The sequence below is a fragment of the Falco rusticolus genome, chromosome 16, assembly GCF_015220075.1.
Source record: "Falco rusticolus isolate bFalRus1 chromosome 16, bFalRus1.pri, whole genome shotgun sequence".
Classification (NCBI taxonomy): Eukaryota; Metazoa; Chordata; class Aves; order Falconiformes; family Falconidae; genus Falco; species Falco rusticolus.
The window spans coordinates 753,441-774,212 of record NC_051202.1 but is presented as its reverse complement, the minus strand read 5'-3'; the positions used below and the strand labels follow the sequence as shown (position 1 = coordinate 774,212).

Sequence of the window (20,772 nt, the reverse complement as noted above, 5' to 3'; positions counted from 1 at the left end):
TTTAATGCCCTGTTAACTTCCATGATATTAGCCTTTTACTTGAATCTCTTCTCTGCCTCCATCTCATCCTTACCCCATTACTACTTGGAAAACCTGTATAAACTGGAGAAACTGAATGCAATAAGGGTAACTGTTATGTATATGGGTGAAATTATCAGCTGTAATAATTGCAGTTGTCTTCATTTAGAGCAAAAAGTGACTTATGCTTTTCTTGTACATACACACACAGCTCTAAATGTCTGTATTGCTTTCTAGCAAAAGGATCTAAAAACATTTAACAAGGTAGGAATGGAGCTAAACTAACAAATTCTGAGAATAAAATGGTTCTGGTTTGTTTAGTAGAAGTTGGTACCTTAAGCTAGATGGCATACACCTTACTCTGTCATTTTTCTGCAGCAATTCAAGGGAAAAAATCCTGGTTTCCTAAGTCCCGCACCTTTTCCTTACTTAAAAAAAAAAAGCATATACACTTCTTCCTCCCTTTAACTTCAGGTTTGTGTTACCTGTTATCTGTATGCCCCAGTAATAATATTTGGAATAGTTAATATAATTTCAATTTAACTTTACTCTGTTGTGCTTGTCTCAAAGATGGTGAGTTCGTACAGTTTCATGAAAATAGTTAGAGATGTTCTCAGGAGGAGGTGTCAGCATGAGCTCCTGTATTACTAGATATTGCAGAACCCACATAGGAAGGAGATAGCTGGAATGTTTCAGCTATAGGAGAATTTTCAGTTAGAGTTTGGACCTTCGTTGGGTACCAGGTACTCGGTCCATCAGCAGGACAGAGTCAAGCTACATTAAGTTTTAGTGTATGGAGCTAGTTGTTAGGAGAGGAAGGTGACCCATGAACTATTATACTGTACTAGGAAAGAAAGAGCTACTAGATACTGCATTTGAGAGAACAGGTTTCTGCGTCTGTTCTTGGTTCTGTTTGAAATCTTAAGAATATTGGTAATAATTCTTCCCCTAGTTGAATCAGCTGTAAATGGACTAATAATTGGCTGAAATAGAAGAACACCAAAAAAGACATTCTCTTGTAAAAGTATTATGGAAGTGTAAAATAACTGTATTTAAGCACTAATGTTGATATCAAACATAATATTGAGAAACAAAGAGTTCATTAAACTTATCTTCTTTCTTCTTTTCAGGTTTCCTCTCAAAAAACCTACAAGGTGAGTTACTGAAGTTTGACTGCTTATCTGTATTGCAAATTATGACACAGCATTTTTGAAGGAGGAATGCCTTTAAAAGGAAAAAAAATGTACAAACACAGATAGCAATGCCCATTACAGATGTGAGGAAATTAAGATCCAGACTGGGCCAGGGTGTCAAAAATGTAGTTGGTGGTATACTTCAAGTGCATGGCATAGTGTTACTGTTTGCATTTCTATTACGTATGCTGGTGGGTCTCATCTTACGTGAGATTTGAGATGGTCAGAGAATGTGACACTGTGTTGGTGCATGAGGTACAGGTGCTTCCTTTGTGGGGTGGGGGGGTGCTATTCTAAATCTTTAATTTTTGCATACTAAAGGTATTTGAAGGTTTAATGGGAGAGGAGGTGGAGTTAAGATGTCATGAGTTTTATTCAGTTTTATGTAGCTTAAATTTAATTTGCTTTTAAAAGAAAACATGGCCTGGTGTTGAATGATAAAGAGAATGCACTTGCTGTTACTAATTTTGAAGGTTAATGAGACAGTTTCTAGAACATTGGATACCCTTCCAAAGATTCTGAGGGAGATCATTTTTCCACCTGAATTCAGTCTGGGAATAAATTTTTTAAGTGAACTCAATGCGTATGTTTTTATCTAAATCCCTTGTTAGCAGACAGAACTAGCTAAGGTTGTTCCTGAGAGCCTTACCAGTTAGGCAGTGCTGCTGTGGTGCAGTAGTCAGGATCCTCTCTTTGGTTTGACACAGACACGGCAGCATTCTGAGCAGAGAGTCTCCAGCTGACAAGAAACAGAAGGTTGAGCGCTGCAGTAGTACACACGACTTTGATCCGACAGGTAAAGTTCTAAAACGTCATAGGTGAAAATTTCTAGACTTCAAAAAGTAGCGGGGATTGAAATAAAAATGATTTTAATGTGTTCACAAATGCGGTTTTCAGAGCTGGGCTGTTCCACAATTGCAAAGCTGTTTTGAAGCTTGTGGGCATTGAAATGAATACGGCCTTGCTTTTAAACGTGCTCGTCTACAAAGCAGCTGTTAACTGTGCAAGAATAAACTTAGATTAGTGGTATCAATGAGTAATTCTAACTACTTCCTCTTTCAGAAAAGTCAGTCTGAAATTTCAGTAGGCAAATACTGTAATTAGTTGTGAGTAGTTCTTTTGGCTGTTTTAGTTGAAGTGTGAAATTGGAAATGTTACAGGCTTGACTAGGGCTTGATATTCCTGGTTGGTTTGATTTTGGTTTGGTTTGGTTTTTGAGCCTTAGTGGATTTTGATCCATCTCTGTCACTTGTAAAGTGAATTTGTACTTTCCAATGTGATATATTGTAAGATAAAAGTCTATTTTTAAAGGATATGCTATCCTATTTTTTTTTTAACCTTCCAAAAGGTTAAGTTAGGGTCAATTTGGTAAGCCTGTCACAGTGCTGTCTTGGAAATTACAATGCACGCAGGGAGTCTTCACTCTGTCTCTGAAACACTAACCTGTAGACTACTGTGTATGTTCATGAAGTGCATGACAGGCTCTTGTCTGAGCCTCTTGGCCCCATGCAATGTAAGTTTTTCATGTCTGTGTATTCTGCTGTTTAGCCCAGTCTTTTCCCTGGGGCTTGTAGAAGACATGAGAGTTGAATGTAAGGGTGGTAGAACTTGGCGGAATGTTTTTTACACAAGACATTTGAAGTGACATTTATAAACCACCCTGATCGTTAATGCTTTATGCCACTAGATCCATGACTCCTTCCTAGTGTGCACAAAATAAATAAAAATGGGCTTTTAATGTCAGGTAAAAAAAATCCTATACAGGAGAAAACCTGAATTAGCGCTTCTCTTTTCCTTTGTCCTTGGGAGTAGGTAATGTAAAATTATTTCAGGTTGGGGTAGGTCAGGAGAGGTCTCAGTCTGTGAACCTGCTTTGTAGAAGGAATTTGTTTTCTTCAGAAGCAAACTTCAGGAATCCTCTAATCTTAATTTGATGAAAGTCATTGCAATTTTGAGAGATGTTACTTGACACCACTGTTATGATGCTAGTGATCTGGTCTGATAGATGAACTCTGTACTGCAGCTTTCATAAAATTCTTTTCTTTTTAAGGGGTAAATTCAGAATGCTGAACTACTATGCATCTATTGATTACTTACGCTGGAGATTAACGTTACCGGAGTTTCTATGCTTGGACTGTTTTTTATCCAGAATGCTCTCTGTAGTTCATTGTAGAGAACTTCTTTAATTGTCTTAGATTCTGTAATAGATTCTCTGCGGTGTTACCTGTGTCTTCATGTTTGTATTATTCACCCCTTATTCCAAGTGTTTCACCTATGTTTTGTTCACATCTTATTTGTGTTTTGCACGATTTAACCTAATAAGTCAATCTGTGTTTTTCATGAAGTTTTTTTTTTTTTCCTCATGTTTGGTCTCCATATTTTCTATATCTCTCTCTCCTTTTCTCCTGCTCTCATGCAGATAGCTCCTCCAAGAAGACAAAGTCTAGTTCGGAGGAGAGTAGATCCGAGACGTATGGTAAGCTAAAGCAGCTGCTGCAGCCTTGCACCTTTGCAGTCTGCTCCATGCTTTCTGTCTGTGCACCCAAGGCTTTAATCCTTTACCTGATCTGCATGGTTGGCTCTGCAGCAGGGACTGGGAAACCGGGTTTAAATGTTGCTTCAGTGTATCAGCTTGTAGTTTTTATAGTGGCTAGAAACTAACCTGTACCTGGCAAGCATAGGCCCTCACCTGGATTCTCCTGTTATCTGTTGATAGCTGGGAAAACTTGCTGGGGCTGCCCTTCTTGGAAACCTCGTGCCACTGGGTAATTTTGGTGTTGTATGAGGACACAGCTTGTTCTGGACTCCAGAAGAGTTTTTGTGGTTGTAGAAAAGTCTGTGTCTTGCTCTAACTGGAGGTTAATCTGGATAAGCCAGCAGTTCATCTTTTTGCATTATTTGTAGAGGATCTTGTGTCAATTCCTTTTCATGTTTCACAGATGTGGGAAAATGTATCTGTAAATAATTTAAAAAAATATGGAAGAATATGAGCTTCACAATTCTTTGTTCTGAAGAGGGAATAACTTCCATGGCAGTCCCGTATAGTTGTGTGTTACTACTGTGTTGTGGGCTTGTAGACTGGAACAATTTGGCATGTTAACAGTTTGGACAGCCCCACGCATTATGTTGCCAATACACCATGATGGGTGCTGTTGGAAAGAATCTCTAGCAAATACAGCCTGTTTGCTCATACTCCTCCTTTAGCTTACCTCAGATACATCGATCTTCAGGCTGTGACACTCTCTCCATCCTACCTTTATGTTAATGACTTGTTGACATTCCAATCTCTAAAGATACTTGTATCTTAGAAACTATAAGGTAATAAGTTTTCACAAGTTGGTGGGTGGTCTTTTGGATCCTACTGGATTCTTAAGATTCTTGGACCTAGACTAAATTTGGCCAGTACTGCTACATCTCATGTTTCTAAGTGTGCATGTCCAGCTCTCTCTTGACTCCAGCTGTGGGTTGCCTTTCCTTTCCTTTCCTGTTTGGTTTTTTTTTTTTTTTTTCTTGATATTTAAAACAATCTGTGATACTTACTGATTTTTCTCTGTTGAGAAAATTGCTTGCTGCATAACCTGATGTGGGCTTTTGGACAGATGCAGTGTCTTCTAGTATCAGCTATGTCATTCCACTAGAATAAAACTGCCAGGTGTAAATGGCTGTAATCCAGCGTCTTAAACCAGCTATGTAATACAAAATGATGCTGTCATAGCTCTGGTTGTAAGGAACATTAAAAAATAAAAGCAAAAAAACCCACCCAAACCCCCAAAAAACTGACCCTGAATTGTTCCTTCCAAACCAACATAGGCATGTTAGCAAAAGCCCTTTAGTTGCCTCAGTTCAGGGAGGTGTGATCTGTTCCTTCTGTGAAAATGAGATCTCTTAACTTTCCCTGGAATTTTGAATCATGCTTTTTTTTTTTTTTTTTTTCCTCCTTCTTTCCATTTTTAAAAGGAAAGTGGTATGACAGTCATGTTCCTCAGGGTGTGAGACTTCCTCAAACTACAAAGCAGAGCTGGAAACCTGTCTTAGGGAGACCAGGCTTGCTGCAGCTTGCGTGTCTTCCTCCCATGCTCAGGGTGAATGAACAGGGACATGGCCTGCTTGAAAAGCATGTGTTTTGGGATGATGCTTCTGATGGACTTGTGTTGAAGGCTTAACCAGTTCTTCCCCTTGCCAGGCAGGTGCTGGTTAGTGACAGCGTAGTGGAGTTCACTAGATCCCTATGTCTTGAACCTGCATTAATTTTTGCCTAATGCTGCTTACCCATAATATACTGGAGGTGCTGTCAAACTGTTGTAGGTTAATTACAGGAAACATTTGGTATGCTTGATGGAATGTATCTGTGTTTATACTTCTCCCTCAGTCTGTGCAGTGTCCTGGTTTTTTATGAATAGCAGAAAGGAACATGACTTCCTAATGTAAGCCTTTACTTCCCCCAAAGTTTCCTGCAGATGCTCTATCCATGCCCAGTATCTATGGGAGCAGTTTCCACTCATCCTTCCTTTCCAGTGGCCTTTGCTGTGTTGGACCTTGCCCTGCCTTTTGTCTCTGCCCTCTACCTTTGCAGGTTCTGTGGTATGCGTAGAGAAGTCTGCTGTTTGCTTTGGATGGGACCAAACTATTTAAAAACCTACAAGTAGAAATACTGCACTGATATTTTTCTCACTGGTGACTGGATGTTAGCTAGCCATCAGAAAGTGAATAATAGAAAAGTCTTGAATGACAACAAGAAAAGGAGGTGTGGCTTCTGTGTATATGTTTGTTCTTACCTCTTGAAATTCTTAATTAAGGAGCAAGAGACCAGAATTTCTTGAAGTATATGAGTGGCTTGGGGGTGGGCAGAGTGTTTATGTAGGGAAATGGTTCTAATACGTGCAAGTTGATCTGTAGTGACATGAAGCTTAGAGTGCAGTATTTTCTTCCGCAAATCCAGACATCTCATATTCATGTATTCAACAAAACATAGATGATCAGGAGAGAGATTGAGTGTAGTTTCAGATATGCTGGAATTTACTAATTAGTGCCATAACCTCCCACAATACTTGATACCTGTTTCTCGAAGTAGAATGTAATCTTTTAATGAACTTGAAATTAGCTTTCAGGGTGGTAGATGAGATATCAGTTCCTCTTCCCTTTTTGCTATAACTTGGTCGCTCTCCAAAGATACCTTCCTTTATGTTTGGTAATGATCAGTCTCTGGCCCAAATATTAAACTAGGCTGTGTACATACTCTTTTCATATATTCTTTCCAACACTGGGATGAGTTTTTAAATCTTTTGTTTTGAAACCCCAGATTTTACCCCTGTTGAGATGTTTTTACATTGAACTTACTCTTCTGGTTTTGTTTCTTGCAGTTCTTGGCAGCCCTGTGTCTTTGTGTTGTGGCCACCATTTTCCAGGCTGTTAAGAGGACTCTCAGGAGCCCCTCGTCACTACCCTCACAATAGCCAGGAGGCTGTGAGCGCAGGGGCACTCGACCACAGGGGCTGAATGTGTCGTTGCCATGGGAGCAGATAGTCCTATTTATCATGGTTAAAATACATGGGTCTCTTTTTTTCTAGAAAGGTTACCAAGCCTTGTTTTATGATAAGTTTTAGCAAGACACTATATGCTGCGCTAATTTCAAACAGTATAGTTTTTGGACTGGCTTTACATGACTTCTGTTACCAGGTTATTGGAAGAATCTGAAGAATGCTGCTAGTATGGCATTTGGCATGAAGATCATGGTAATAACTAGAACTAAGTGAAATTCAGAATTTCATCCTTTGAGAAATTTTATCTATAAAAGCTGACGGTATTATTTTGTGGAGCAGCATTTCTGAAAATACTTTATAGAAATAAAGCTTCCCAAATTAAGTGAAACGTGTGGACGTTCTCAAAACCCCAAGGAGTTTGTTTTTGTTTATTAAATGATTCATGTCAAATCGCTGTATTAAATTGCATTTTCCCACTGTGCCCTCATGCCTCCAGGGAGGTTATAGTTCACAAGTCTCCTCCCATGCCATGTCACACACAGTTTGATTAGAGGAGAAGCTACATTGTATTATGGGAGATGTAATTCATGTCTGCTGTCTAGTGAGTCAGGTTTTTAGAAGGAACCCCTGCTTTATTTGTGCACTGCTAGGGAAGTGAACTTTCCTATTTTATTGAATAACTTCCAAATACTTAGGATTTGTGGAAGAGAAGGTGGTAAACGATCTTTTTGCTAGAGAAGCTCTTGGGCAATTGAAATGTGTCTGGAAAGGCTGTTTGAGACAGTGATTTTTACCATGATGTGTTGGTGACCTTGAGAAGTTCGGACTTTACCCTTCCCTGTTGCCAAAAGGCACACTGGTCACGGGCTGGAGCGCTGAGCCACCATGTCGCAGAGGGAGCAGTGCCACCTATTGAAACGTTGATCGTCCTCGTTTTTCTTGCAGCTCCTCTTCTCTGACACTGGTCGTTTCTGACTGCTTTCATTTTTAATCTTAAACCTCTTTAACTACAACACATAGTTAGCTGCTTTACTGTGCTCCTGGCTTGAGGCTATACCAGTGAGTTTTTATAATACACACGAGGATGAAAAAGGATTTTTAAGCTTTATGTTTTTTCTCCACAGAATTTTATGAATTCACTCAAGATACGAACATGTAGTCTCGATTTTGTGTACTTAAAGTATAGAGTGATGTCTCCTCACTGCATGCCGTCAAGATACTGTCATGTCAAAGTGAATGTGGGAATCAGATTATTATTGGTTTGGTTTTTTGAGTACTATTGATGATAAGTTTCTGTTGACCTTGTAATGTTTACTAAATTTCAGTTGAAAAAAAGTGAAATAACGTGGTAAGATATTTCAAAATGAATGACTTGTGATTTCCATTCAGAAAACGTGAGGAATTGGAACAGGAAAGCGAATAAGGTGAATGAAAAACTAATTGCCATTTGCTAACGTGGACTCTTCAGTGTAGCCCCGAACTCATAGACTTTAATTAGAGTGGGTGAAGTTGGTTTAGTTAGTAATTTAATATAAGTGTTTCTGTACGTACTTGTGATGTCCAGGCGTGACAGTAACAGCTGTTGAAAACCTTACGCGGTGTGTCATTGGGCACTCAGTGGTTTGTGGCTTTCCTTTAGGTCCATTCCAGAGTGTCTGATGAGGTGCTCAAGGTACAAGATGCGGGTTATGAAAACATTGCTGCTCTAGTCTTAAAATTCCACCACTAAGCAGATTTGAAATTGAATGTATTTCATTTAAAGAAGTGAGCAAGTGACAAATTTGGGGGGTTTCTTTCCTAATTTTTCCTCACAGCAGTGTAAAAGAGAGCAGTTGAAGGTTGCTGTCTTTAGTTTACCTGGTTCACAGAGGGAGTGCTATCAAAGCTGATCCACTTCTGTAGGCAATGGTGTTATCTTCAGAAAACTTTCAGATAACTTCATTAAAATCACAATAAAGCTGCTGTGTATCTCCATCAAGCATGGAATCTCTCAGCTGGCCTACCTACACCTCATCCAGCCTTTTCTGTTGTTTTAGGAGGAGGGTTAACTGCCTGCTTCTTGTCTGAAGGGAGCAAATACAGGGAAAAAGCAATTACGGACTAATTTGGGTTCAAGCTGTCCTAATTTCAGTTGCCTCCCCATACTAAAATTAAAAGGTGGTCTTGGGTGAAATTGAGTCTTGTGGTATGAAACAGTTTAACTTGATTATTCCTGTAACTTAAATTACGCTCTGTAAAGTCGTTTTATGTTGCATCTCCTACTGCATTGCCACTGCTTTGGCCGCTGGTCAGGTGCATTCAGGGAGGAAGATTATCGGTAGATCCAAGGGTTATTGGTTCTGGAAAAGAAACGAATTTGGTGGAAGAGCAATGAGCACGCAGGGCTATACTGTGCCTTTAAACAAGGACAGTTCTTATGAGTCAAAAGATTAGTTAGTGTCTTACTCATAAAACCTGTACGTCTGGCAGCAGGGTTTAAAATGAGCTGTTTTTATGAAATAGCATATGTTCTCTTTCCCACACCCCACCCTGGGGCATCATTCTTGTGAAGTGAGACTTAAAGAAGCTTGGTCATATAGAAAAATGGGAGGTACAAAAGGGAGAGGCATGTTCTTTCACTTAACCATATAAAGAGGGTGTGAAAGGTGGTGGGTTTTTCCCCCTCTTGTCTGCTTTCACCTTGCATCCATTCTATCAACTTACTGCAGATAACTATGTACAGTATAATTTGTTTCTACTTTATCAGCAGAAGGGGAGTTACTGGGATATGATACTGTGACCAGACCGCTGCAGAAGTGCTGGAATGCAGCTTTTCCTTTCCCACTACTCCCACACCCATTTTCATATATGCCACACTGGAGGAGAACAGGGCTGACTGGGCAGACAGTGTTTTCACTTGAGGCTCCTCATTTCCATTAGGAGTTACTCCAAAGAAGTGAAAGGAGCTGTAGTGGTGCGAGAGTAATTTAAGACATGGGTATGACTCCACACTTTTTTCTAATTCCTTCCTTAAAAATTATTCCAGAAAAGACAGTCTTGCTGGAGCAGCATCTTCACAATTCCCTTAGCTCCCTCTGTGCTAACAGAAACTGCTATGATTTTGGTATCTCATTGTGGAGAACACTTAATTCTTTCTCAAGGTGCTGGTGTAAGAATTCTGCCTGATGTGGATTTATAAATGAAGCAGCAAAGCAAGCTGTTAGAAATAAGTGATGTTTAGTAGCTAGTAGTTTCTGTTGTGTAAATAAAAGAACATCAGTGAAGCATTTTGCAGAGTTTTAAGGTCGCTTTTCAAGATAAGGGCTCCATTGTGATAGGCTTTTTGCAGATGCTCCTGGGAAAGTGCCCTGCAATGAATATTCCAGGACTGCTGATTTGTTTTGGTTTGGTTTTCCCTTATTTTGTTTTCAGGTGAGCAATGGACATAGACAGCATTTCACTGTTTGAAAATGCTGTACCTACTAAGTACATTTATTTCTGCAGTAGTATTTATGTTCATGTTATACTGAGTAATCCTGACACCGGGAAACAAAACAAGTTGCCTTTGATGTCACACAGCAAGTTGAAGGACTTGCACCTCCTGGGATTTTGGCCCTGTAGTGGCTCAGTGGGAAATGAGCTTGATTGCAGAAGTTGTGTTCAGTGTAATGTGGCTTGTACCTCTTTATGCTGCTGTTCTGGTTCTTCGTGATAGTCTCACCTGGAGCAGAAGGTGCTCCAAGATGAGATTTTTGTTGAGAGATGGGTGAAATTTTCCTGATCAATAGATCTGTTTTAGTCCAAGCCGCTGATGTAGCTGCTGATGTTAGTCTGAGAGGTTTGTGATTTCTTTTTTAAAGTAGCTTGTAAAACAAACACTTGTTTGATGTTTTTGATGGTGTACTGGAACATGACAGCCTGCTGCCATACTTTGAAGAACTATTAATACAAACAAAGGGAAATTGTGCTCATTGGTTCGTGTACCTAGCTGCCCTTCTTAAAACGCTGCTTCTACCTCAAGTTGTGTCTGATGTGCCAGAGCTGTCTGCATCTCTGCTGTTGTAGATCTGTTTTGTGTAACTGAAGCAATAAGCTTGACCTGTCTTGACATCCTATCTGTTTCTGGACTGATGCCCTGTTTCTGTCTCTCATATATTTTCCCTTGTTGTATTGTACCAGTTTCTTTCAGTACTCTGTGATTATCTAGGTGGATAAGGTTTTGGACTGATGCCTAGCTTGTGTCTCTTTGTATTTTTCTCCTTCTCTTTCTTCTGCCCTTTCCCTACTTTCTTATGCAGGTCTTGTTCAACGGTGTGTTGTTATCCAACGGGATGAAAACGGATTTGGGCTGACAGTCAGCGGAGACAATCCAGTCTTCGTGCAGTCCGTCAAAGAAGGTAAGCAGACTTGTTAAATGTGCTAGCCAGTGAGCAGCCTTGAGGGTTTTCCTGTGAGTCATAGAGACATTTGCATGAGCTGGAGGAGAAAACTCCAGATGCCTTCCTCATGGGTGGGATGGCTGTAGGTTCGGAATAGGATGTGCAAGGACATTGCCTGTTGGGATGCAGTGAATCACCTCCTCAGTGTCTGATGTATTTAGAAACTGAGCTCTTGTATCTGAGAGGAAGTAAATGACTCCTTGGAACGTGGTGGGACTGTGGCTTGATATATACACTGCAAAACAGAAGTGCTCTAGTCTAGTCAGAGGTTTTAATCTGATGGAGTCAGAGGAAGCTTGGGTGAGTGCAGCAGGTAGCTTTGTGTGGAGCTGCAGAGGTACTGAAACCAGTTCCCCCTTGAATGGTTCTATTGACGTTGGAACTAAATGATTCTTGCCTCTCTAGATGGAGCAGCCATGCGGGCTGGAGTGCAAACAGGTGATAGAATTATCAAGGTAAGGGCATCCAGATCGTCAGAGAAATGGATCCTTTGTGTTGAATGAGCTCTTTCCCTGCAAGAATGTCATTGATACATCTGCTGTAATGTTTGCATTTGCCTGTGGGATAGGGTGATAGCCTAAGTTTTGATGTTCTGGGGAAACCAGAACAGTAACCACCGAAAGCTCACTACTGGACATTAGTTTTTTTGTGGAGGTCACTCCCATTTCAGAACTTTATGGGCAAGTTCAGCATCCTACAAGGTTCAAGTACCACACATAGAGCAAAAACAGAACTGACAGGAGAAAGAAGGAACGGAGTAAATAAATAGTCTTCCTGGATTATTGTTTTTCCCCTAACTGCCCCTAGGTCTGTATTCTGTTTTAGTCCCAAACAACTAAGAAATCAAGTCAGTAACTAAAGACTCTAAAATATCGCTGCAAAATAATGGTTGTGCTACAGCAGCTACTGACACAGAGCTGGGATTTCAACTACGCATTTAAATTAATTAATTAAATTAGTTACCCTAATTTTTTTTCTGCCCAGTCAGAGGTGGATTGCTTTTTTTTGTTTTTGGTTTGGTTTGAGCGCCTGCTTTTCTTTGGTATGGGTGTATAGGTGTTTTTTGCAGAGCTCTGCTCACCAAGTTAAACTGTTAGAAGGACAAATTGTTTATGTGTTGTCTTGAAAGATACAGTAATGCAGATGGGGGGGAGGAGAAAATATTGTTTCTCATTCTAGTGCTTATTTTGTAGCGTATGGGTACCTTTGATTGGAAATTGGTAGCTAAACACTGTTAACTTTTTCTTCCTCCCTACCCCCAGGTGAATGGCACTCTTGTAACACACTCAAACCATTTGGAGGTGGTAAAGCTGATCAAGTGTAAGTAAAGAGAGGTTACTGGTTTTATCTCTGTGCTCCTTTTAATCATGAAAGGCATAATTTTAAAGAACCAATGACCCATTCTGCTGTCAAGTGACAAGGACGAGGTCTAACCATGCCCCATACTGAGAGATAAAGGGTGTGTATGGAACAGTGAAGCGAAACTGGGGTAATTTTGACATCTCAGACCTGAGCTGATACATACTGTTGCAGTTTATCTGTAGCTTGATTACCATCAAACTTGCCAATGTGTCTTCCCATCTTTTGATTCCACCTTAAATACCACAGCTATTCAGGCACTCTTAATGTAGATTACTGTATGCTGTTTACAACGTACTGGAGTTGATGAAGGAAGTGTGTTCTTGGTTGATTTTCTTGTACAAGGAAGAAGGTGGTAGTGGTTTCTTCCACCCTAACGCAGTTTATTTTGAGGCATGAGCGTATGTATTCTGTAAATGCAACCTGGTAAATACAACTGCTGGAGTAGGAATTGGATTGCGTGCTTTTATTAAGGATTATTACTGTGAAAGAATTTGGATTACCTGAAATTTAAACAGAGATCTTTAAAACAGAGCTGACAGTGCTCTCAGGTTCTCTGGTTTGAAGAACAAATGGGTGAAGAATGGTCCGAGTTTTGTCTCTAGGGCAAAATGGCAACCAGATAAACAACAATCACAGAAATCTGCAAGTGTCTCTGAAACGTGAGTTGTTCTTGTTCTCCCTGCAGCGGGTTCCTATGTAGCTCTCACTGTTCAGGGGCGCCCACCAGGGTCGCCCCAGATTCCATTAGCTGATTCTGAAGTGGATCTGGCAGCATTTGGGCATATGTCTCCCATCATGACATCTCCCTATTCACCTGGCACATCAGGAAATGCAGAAAGGATTACTAGCCCAGTGCTTGTGGGGGTAAGATTTAAAACTTTTTCAAAGAACCAGTGTAGCAGTGGAAGAAATGTAGTAATATATTTTTTTTCCTGAATTGTTTTGTACTTCTTGCACATGTCACGTATTGGCATCAGAATATTTATCCTGCCACCCAGTGGGCTTTTAATCACATGGGGAAAAGCAGTTTGCAAGTAAAAATACCCAGTCCTAGCTGAGATAATAAAAAAAATGGTTTTGAGGGGTTATTCATAGGTTGTCTTGGAGATATACTGTGATTTGTGTGATAGGAGTTTATACATTTTCTGGTCCAAACCAGTCATGCTGTAACTGCTACTAAAAAGTGGATTGTAGGTATGCAGATGTGCAGCAAAGAAGAGCAGGGAAAACAGATAGGCAAACACCTCTGTCTTATTATTTATATTTATATGTTGATAGCTATGTTTAAAAGTAGAAAAGAATGCATAGGATTTAGAAACTTGAATTGCTTCTTGTAGGGCTTTTCAGAGCCCATGTTTAGAAAATGGATGAAAAGTGGGCATATCCATTTTCCTTGTCTGTCTTCCCAGCTCCACCAAAAAACCCAACCCTTAATCTCTCCATCTTTTCTAGGAGGAGAATAATATTGTCCACAACCAGAAAGTGGAGATTCTGAGAAAGATGCTACAGAAAGAGCAGGAACGGCTGCAGGTACTGGAGCTGCCTGAGTCTGAAGAGGGGTGGAGGAAAGTATGATGCAAATATAAGGATCAGTTGTGGAATCACTGCTTAGTAGCATCTTCAACATTCGCTTGTGTAGCTTGTGTTTCAGCTTAGCTTTTCTATATACCGGACTGACAGCAGAGATCTAGTCACTCTTAGTGATCAGTTCTTGAGTTTTTAATCCTTGGCAGAGTAAAAAAAAAATAAAATTGTGGGAGCTCTCTTAAGTGGAAATGTACGTAACTGTCAATCTGATCTAATTCTTGGTCAAGTAAGCATCTCTGACTTAGAGATTTCAGTAAATCTCTAGAATGTGGTTATTTTTGTATGGCACAGGAGAGAGACAGGAGAACTATATAAAGTGGGCATTCTGTAGCATCTACTTAGTAGGTGTGCATATGTGCTATTTACTATTTTAAAAGTGTAAATGGAATGAAGATTAGTAATAGGTTGTGTTTCAGAGCTTTGAAACTGAGGAGATACTGAGTGAAAGCTCATAACACTATTTTTCAGTCTCTGCAAGAAGAGTACAGCCGATCACCCACCACACGACTGCTCAAAGAGATACAGGAAACGAAGAAGCACATTCCTCAGCTGCAAGAGCAGTTGTCCAAAGCCACAGGCTGTACTCAGGTAACAGAATGTGTTGGGCTTCTCTGTGGTATGTTCCGGGTGAAAATTCTTAGGGGATGATGATGTTCTGGGCAAGCAGGAGTTCCCGGCTGTGCTCGTCTGTGCTTGTACAGGCAAACTGCACCCTCTAGAGCTGAGATTTTGTCATTAGGCTTGCAGAGGCTGTCAGGCAATACAGCGCAACGTGAGCGTATGAAGTGGACTTTGAAATCATTCGTGAAAAACTGCTTTTAAAATATTAAGTGCAGACTATGAGGTGTTTATTAGTCTGTCTGTCAATACAACTTAAAAGAAACCTGTGAAGTCATTCTTACATTGGAGAATGAATAACTGGAACATAAAACAGCTTTGCTTTTGCAAAAAATAAAAAATGTAGGTGATACTATTTTTCCCTTTTCCCCTCTGCCTATAATGTTATAAGTCCTGAAAACTGGGTGTGATTTTTCTGTTGTCTTCTATTAGAAAAGCCTTACAGCCTTTTCTAGATAGATAAAAAAAGTTTCATAAATAAGTTGAACTGTCTCCATTTTGAAACAGCTAATTTTTAAGGATTGTCTCTGGAAATATTCTACTTGCTTTGTGCTGTCTCCCAAATCACTTTATTTTTTTTTAGGATGGAGTCTTGTCCTCCAGGTCTGTGACAGAATCACTGCAGATCAGTGAAGTGGAGGCAGAGAGTGCGGATTGTGTGAGCAAACTGGATTACAGTGGTGACAGCCCCTCCCGACCAAACAGTGATGTTGCTGATGTGAGTCTTGAATGGCTCCATAATTTTTCTTCTATACTTTTGGATTTGGTTTTCTTGTGCAGATTCTTTTATGTTTGTGTTGTCCTGCATGTTATACATATGTAGTGTATCTCAGTAACGTTGTGTATTATTGGAATAGGCTTTTCAGTACACACCAAAAATCTTTCTCTGAGAAAGCATACTGTATTGGACTTCATTAGAGACTGGAAAAGAAATAGTGTGGAGTTTGGGTTTTTATCTAGGATTAGATTTTCCTGGCACAATCCCTGTAACCAAACAAAGAAAGATGGATGCCAGCATCTTTTCCAGAACTCAGAGATGCCAATTAGAGCATCTTTTAAGAGTGTGGTAATATTCCGATTATGGCAGCTGTGACTCAGATCCAGTCAGTGGGCGAGTTGCCATGAAAGTGGGGAAGAGTCTTACTTCTACCGAATAAGCTTCAGTTACTGCCAACAGTAAAGACTTTTAGTCTGTTCATTCGTTAGTTATCAATCTAGTGTGTTAGTTATCAAAAAAGTGTGCTCCTATGGTCTCCCTACTGGAGTGCCTTAGCACCTAATCCTTAATTAAGTCACTGTTTGATTAGTGCAGAGGAATTGAGACTCTGTACTTGGGTTTTGGCATTAGTCTGTTGTTTAACTTAAGGACGTGGGAGCTAAATTTGTACTAGCAATTGGAAGGGAAAGAAAAGTGGGTCAGATGTACCTCCAAAATGTGAACATAGTGAACATACATGGTTCTATTTTGAGGCATTTGTCCTCCAACTTTGACTATACACTCATGTCTGTATACAATAAATGCAGAACAAAATTCATAAATATATTCCTAATGAAATTAATCCTGTCAGTATTGTGGAAGGCATTTGGTCACTGGAGGTGATTGACACGCCAAACAATCGATCTTTTCAATCCCAATGGTGACCCTGAGAAACTTGAGGATTGAGGGCAATAGAAACCTTTTGAAGTTTAACAAGAAGTCCAGAGTTCTACAGCTGGGATGGGATAACACCCATCCTGCATCATCATCCATCAATGCAGGCTGGAAACCAACAGGCTGAGTAGCCTGGCTGAAAAGACGTGGTTGTTACTGCAGACACACTGAGATGAGCCAACAACACATGCTTTTTGCAAATAAAGCCAAGTGTCTACTGAGCTACAGGAGAGAGGGGATTGCCAGCAGGTGGAGGGAGGTTATTTAGCCCTTTCTGCTGGGCCGTGGTGAGACTAAACCTGAAATACTGAGCCCATTGCTGGGAGCACCCTCTTCAGAGGGGATGTTGAGAAAGGGGTCTAGTCAGAGCGCTGGCAACATGGGTACTACAGAAACTGTCAAAGAGGTGAAGAGAGCAGAGAGAAAGCTAAGGACAGGTGCACTAGCAGAGTTTACAGCTCTGCTGTTACTCAATGTCACTAGCTTTCTTACTGAAACTGCTTCTGCATTTGTTTGTTTTTGGGTTTTTTTGGAGACTGTGCATGTAGGTCACACAGTTTTCTTGTTCATAACTCAGCTGTTTAACAGTTCACTCTGTGAGAAAGGAGAAGTTTTGGCTGTTGTGGCTGAAAAATGTACTGTGCAGTTCTCATTTTCCTGGATTTGCTGGTACTCACCAGAACTGAACTTTCTTTCCCAGAGTCCACGCAGTGGCTTGAAGGAGCGGATTTATGCAGATGAGAGCCCGGAAAAGACTGAAGTTCAAGATACTGTGAGTACAAAACATAGTGTCGCAACAGCATCTCCTGTAATGGAGCCGTTAAAATCTTGCTGTTTTTTTCCTGCTTTCTAGATGGAGCATGCATAAACTTTGCTTTAGAAAATAAAATGCAATTAAAATTGTGCAGGGAAAGTTAACTAGCTGAGTAGATGTTTATGGAGTTTAAGAGCAGGCCCATTTAGAAGCGAGACATACATAATCAGCAGTAAAACAGCCAGACCTAAAATAGGTAGAGTACTTTGTACATATTTTATTCTTTGAGTCCAGAAATCAATGAAACAGTTTTTTCTTTAGGGTATTTAGTCATTATGAGGCTGGCATTATCAGGGATGGCCTCAAGATCAGGTTCAAAGCAGAACACAGCAGAAAGTGCAGACCTATCTGAACGTATTACTGCCTTCCATAGAATGACTTGTGAAGTATTTTTCCCCTTATCTGCTTGACTTCCCAAAGTAATATTTCTCCATATGTACTAAGATGGCATTTGTCATGTGCCACATGCTTAGTGTGCTCGTGTCTGAGGATGATGCAGCTGGTTTTGAGTCATCTGATTTAATGTTTCTGAATGCTTGCAACTTGGGAGAAACATTAGTAAGGGGATCTCAGAACTGCAAATTCGGACAAGGTGGACTTAAGTGATAGGGGTTTCCATTAAGTTTTGAAAATGAGAATAAAAATTATATTACTGTCTCTAACTTAGTAAAGAAGGTTTACTGTGCCAAGAGGGTAATAGCACTGTACGCTGCTTCCTTCCCTTCCATCCTTCTCTTCCCTCGTTCTCCACTCGTCCCAGGATTCTCAGTCCAGTGTTGGAAGTCCTCTATCCCGAGTGGGGCCTCAGATCATTGGAGCAGAGGATGACGACTTTGACACTGAACAGGAGCAGGTGGGAATGACTTTTAGCCTCAGCCACACCTTTTCCCACTTGACCATAATTCTCTTCCTCTGTGCCTAAAATACAGGTGCTCCATGACTTGTTCTTATTGAGCAATTCGTGTGTAGTGAGTTAAGAATCGGAGAATGTGATTCCTGCTATTGCTGATCTTGCCAAATAAAAACATTTGGGGAGTCTATGACAATATGCCGTCTTTGATTCTCTCTGTTAAGTTTTCTTCTCATTACTTCAGGCTTTCTAGAAATTAATTTGCCTTATTTAATTTTCTTTTGCTTATTTAGTTTCTATTAAGTTCTGCATTGTTGTCACAGCAGTATAGCTGCTGTGGCTTTTGACATATTTAATCTGAGTTATTTTAGCTGTCCTTTGCTCTGAATTATATTTCATTAAATTGTACATAGAGTTCAGGAAATTATTTAAAAGAAGTGTTTGTATTGTAAGCTCTTCCTGGTATGTTAGAATGGCATTGCAAAGGTTCTGGAATTGATCACTTTTAATTAAACAAATGAGGAGCTAAGCTGTTGGAACAAAACTTCTTGGTTTTTCTCACAGTAGCTTTCTTGAATAATTCAAAAAGTTTCTGTGTATCTCTACAGATTAATGGACAATGCAGCTGTTTCCAAAACATTGAGCTCCTGAAGTCTCGCCCAGCTCACCTGGCTGTTCTTCTGCATCATGTGGTGTCCCAGTTTGACCCTGCAGCATTGGTAAGGTGTCCTGGAATTGTTTTGCTCACCCACATTGATCACCTTAACCAGGGTGTATCAGAATCTCCTTGTTCTTGTGTAAGTGCACTGTCAGTGATACCGCTGGGTTGGCAAGGAGAGAAATGCAGCTCCTGTGCAGGCATGAGAGTATTTCAGATAAATGAAGAGAAGCACAAAGAGAACTCTCTCCCTTACATTTAGCTGTTTACAAATAAGTATTTAGCTCTTGAAAGCATTTCATTCCACCCTAAGTCTATTGACTGGTGGGATTAGCCATCTACAGGGGAGGTCTGATCTCCTTCTCCCCCCACCCCCCCTTCCCTTCTCTGCTGATTACTGGGGCAGCCTAGCTGAGGTTACCTGAGCAGTCTAGATGGCTGAAAGTAGCTAGGAAGAGTTTCAATCCAGCAATGCTGAATTCCTTGAAGTATTTGAAAAAATATTGGAGTTAGGGGTGTTAGACGAGTTCTCATGGTATCACTTAATTTCTTCCCCTTCTGTTTTGCAGTTGTGCTACCTTTACACAGACTTGTACAAGCAGACCAACTCCAAAGAGACTCGGCGTGTCTTCCTTGAGTTCTACCAGTTCTTCTTGGACCGAGCTGCAGTAGGTTCCAGTCATTTCTCTCATTTTCAAGCATATCTAGCAAGCTGACTTCTACCTTTCTCCGCTCACCTGAAAAGGAAAAAACTAAGGAGTTATTTCAGTTCTCCAAAATAAGAAGTTTTTTTGTTTAAATGTTACCAGTGAACATGGCAAAAATGAATGGTGTGTAGCCTCAGATGCCTGGTAACTCAATAAATCACAGGGAATGCATTGTCTGTTAGAGGAAATAATTTTGTGATTTGCAAGCAAGTCCTAGCTGTTATACGTTGCCTTTTAGTTAATAATTGCTGCATATATTGATGTGGCTTTGCAATGACTGGGAAATTTTATGTCTGCTGGAAAGCCTGAACAACTTCCTTACCGTCATGAATTTGACGAGGTAGTGTAGCAGAGGCTAGTACCACATGTTCAGATGCAACACACATTGGGGATGGGAGTCTCCCCTTAATACCATCATGTGTTCAGGTTGTATGACTTTGGCTTTTGAGGGATTTATTTGTATGTTTGTACTGTGTGTTTTATTGGAGTGGCATTTGTTGTGCATGTTCTCCCGGCCTTTCTTTTCTTTTACAGAATCTAAAAGTTCCAGTTCCAGATGAAATCTCCTTAGAACTAGGTAGGGTGCCCTTGCCTCAGGTATCTATTTCTGCAGTTTCTACTCTCTGAGTCAGTCCAAGTTTCTGAAATGTGCTCGGGGTTGCTTCAAAGACAACACAGTGTCATGTGTTACAGGGAGAGACAAATAAACGCTTCTTATGTTTCTTGGGGAGCACGTAATACATGCATGCGTGTAAGTGGTGGGGAAGCACTGGCCACATTGTCATGTACATTTTTTAGTATGACAGTGGATGTGTCCAAAACTGCTTACACTTAATGCACTGAAGTTCATATTATCAGCAAGTGAAAGGCAAAAAGATACTTTTGGATGGGTTAAAATATGTATGTGAATGACTTTATTCTAAGGTGGAGAGGACAGTTCTCGAATGCTCTATTTTCTCTTCTGACTTCCAGACAGAAGACGGCCGGAACTCCTTCCTGAAGAGCTTCATCGCCAGTTTATACAAACTATGCAAGATAAAGTCTGTCCAGAAGTTCAAAGGAATCTGGAAGATTTCAGGTAACAACAGTTGTCTATGTAGTTTTCATTTAATTCATACCTGCCCTCTGTCAACATGTCCAGTACAGGGGCAGTCCAGACTTGAGGGACATAGTGATTTGGCGTCGACTGAATACGAAGATAGTGCTGGGTAGACAGCCTCCACGGTCACCCTGTGACCAGTCTTTGAATGTTTTTTGACACCGTGTTGCAAATAATCAACTGCAAGATCAATTTTAGAGCTTGGAGTCTTCATTCCTTAAACCTATTTGAGGCAATTTCAGAATATTGTTTCTTAGCTGATGTTATATAAATCCTTCTTACTAATTGTGTTTGTAATGAGCTTGTATCTTTCTTGT

The 20,772-nt window shown here is 40.3% G+C and overlaps 1 protein-coding gene across 2 annotated transcripts in view; it reads left to right on the top strand.

Annotated features, from left to right (window-relative positions):
• Positions 1 to 20,772, top strand: part of ARHGEF12 (Rho guanine nucleotide exchange factor 12) — an 80,198-nt gene that overhangs the window by 32,090 nt on the left and 27,336 nt on the right. The window contains exons 2-17 of one of the 2 annotated variants that reach the window (XM_037409848.1): positions 1,149 to 1,172; positions 1,919 to 2,007; positions 3,631 to 3,687; positions 10,969 to 11,067; positions 11,515 to 11,564; positions 12,372 to 12,429; positions 13,157 to 13,335; positions 13,924 to 14,001; positions 14,527 to 14,646; positions 15,260 to 15,394; positions 17,028 to 17,099; positions 17,902 to 17,994; positions 18,600 to 18,710; positions 19,219 to 19,317; positions 19,891 to 19,933; positions 20,329 to 20,434. In XM_037409848.1, the coding sequence (XP_037265745.1) occupies positions 1,149 to 1,172; positions 1,919 to 2,007; positions 3,631 to 3,687; positions 10,969 to 11,067; positions 11,515 to 11,564; positions 12,372 to 12,429; positions 13,157 to 13,335; positions 13,924 to 14,001; positions 14,527 to 14,646; positions 15,260 to 15,394; positions 17,028 to 17,099; positions 17,902 to 17,994; positions 18,600 to 18,710; positions 19,219 to 19,317; positions 19,891 to 19,933; positions 20,329 to 20,434 (1,413 nt within the window). The remainder of the gene's footprint in view (positions 1 to 1,148; positions 1,173 to 1,918; positions 2,008 to 3,630; positions 3,688 to 10,968; positions 11,068 to 11,514; positions 11,565 to 12,371; positions 12,430 to 13,156; positions 13,336 to 13,923; positions 14,002 to 14,526; positions 14,647 to 15,259; positions 15,395 to 17,027; positions 17,100 to 17,901; positions 17,995 to 18,599; positions 18,711 to 19,218; positions 19,318 to 19,890; positions 19,934 to 20,328; positions 20,435 to 20,772) is intronic. The other variant, XM_037409849.1, reaches the window with a different exon arrangement.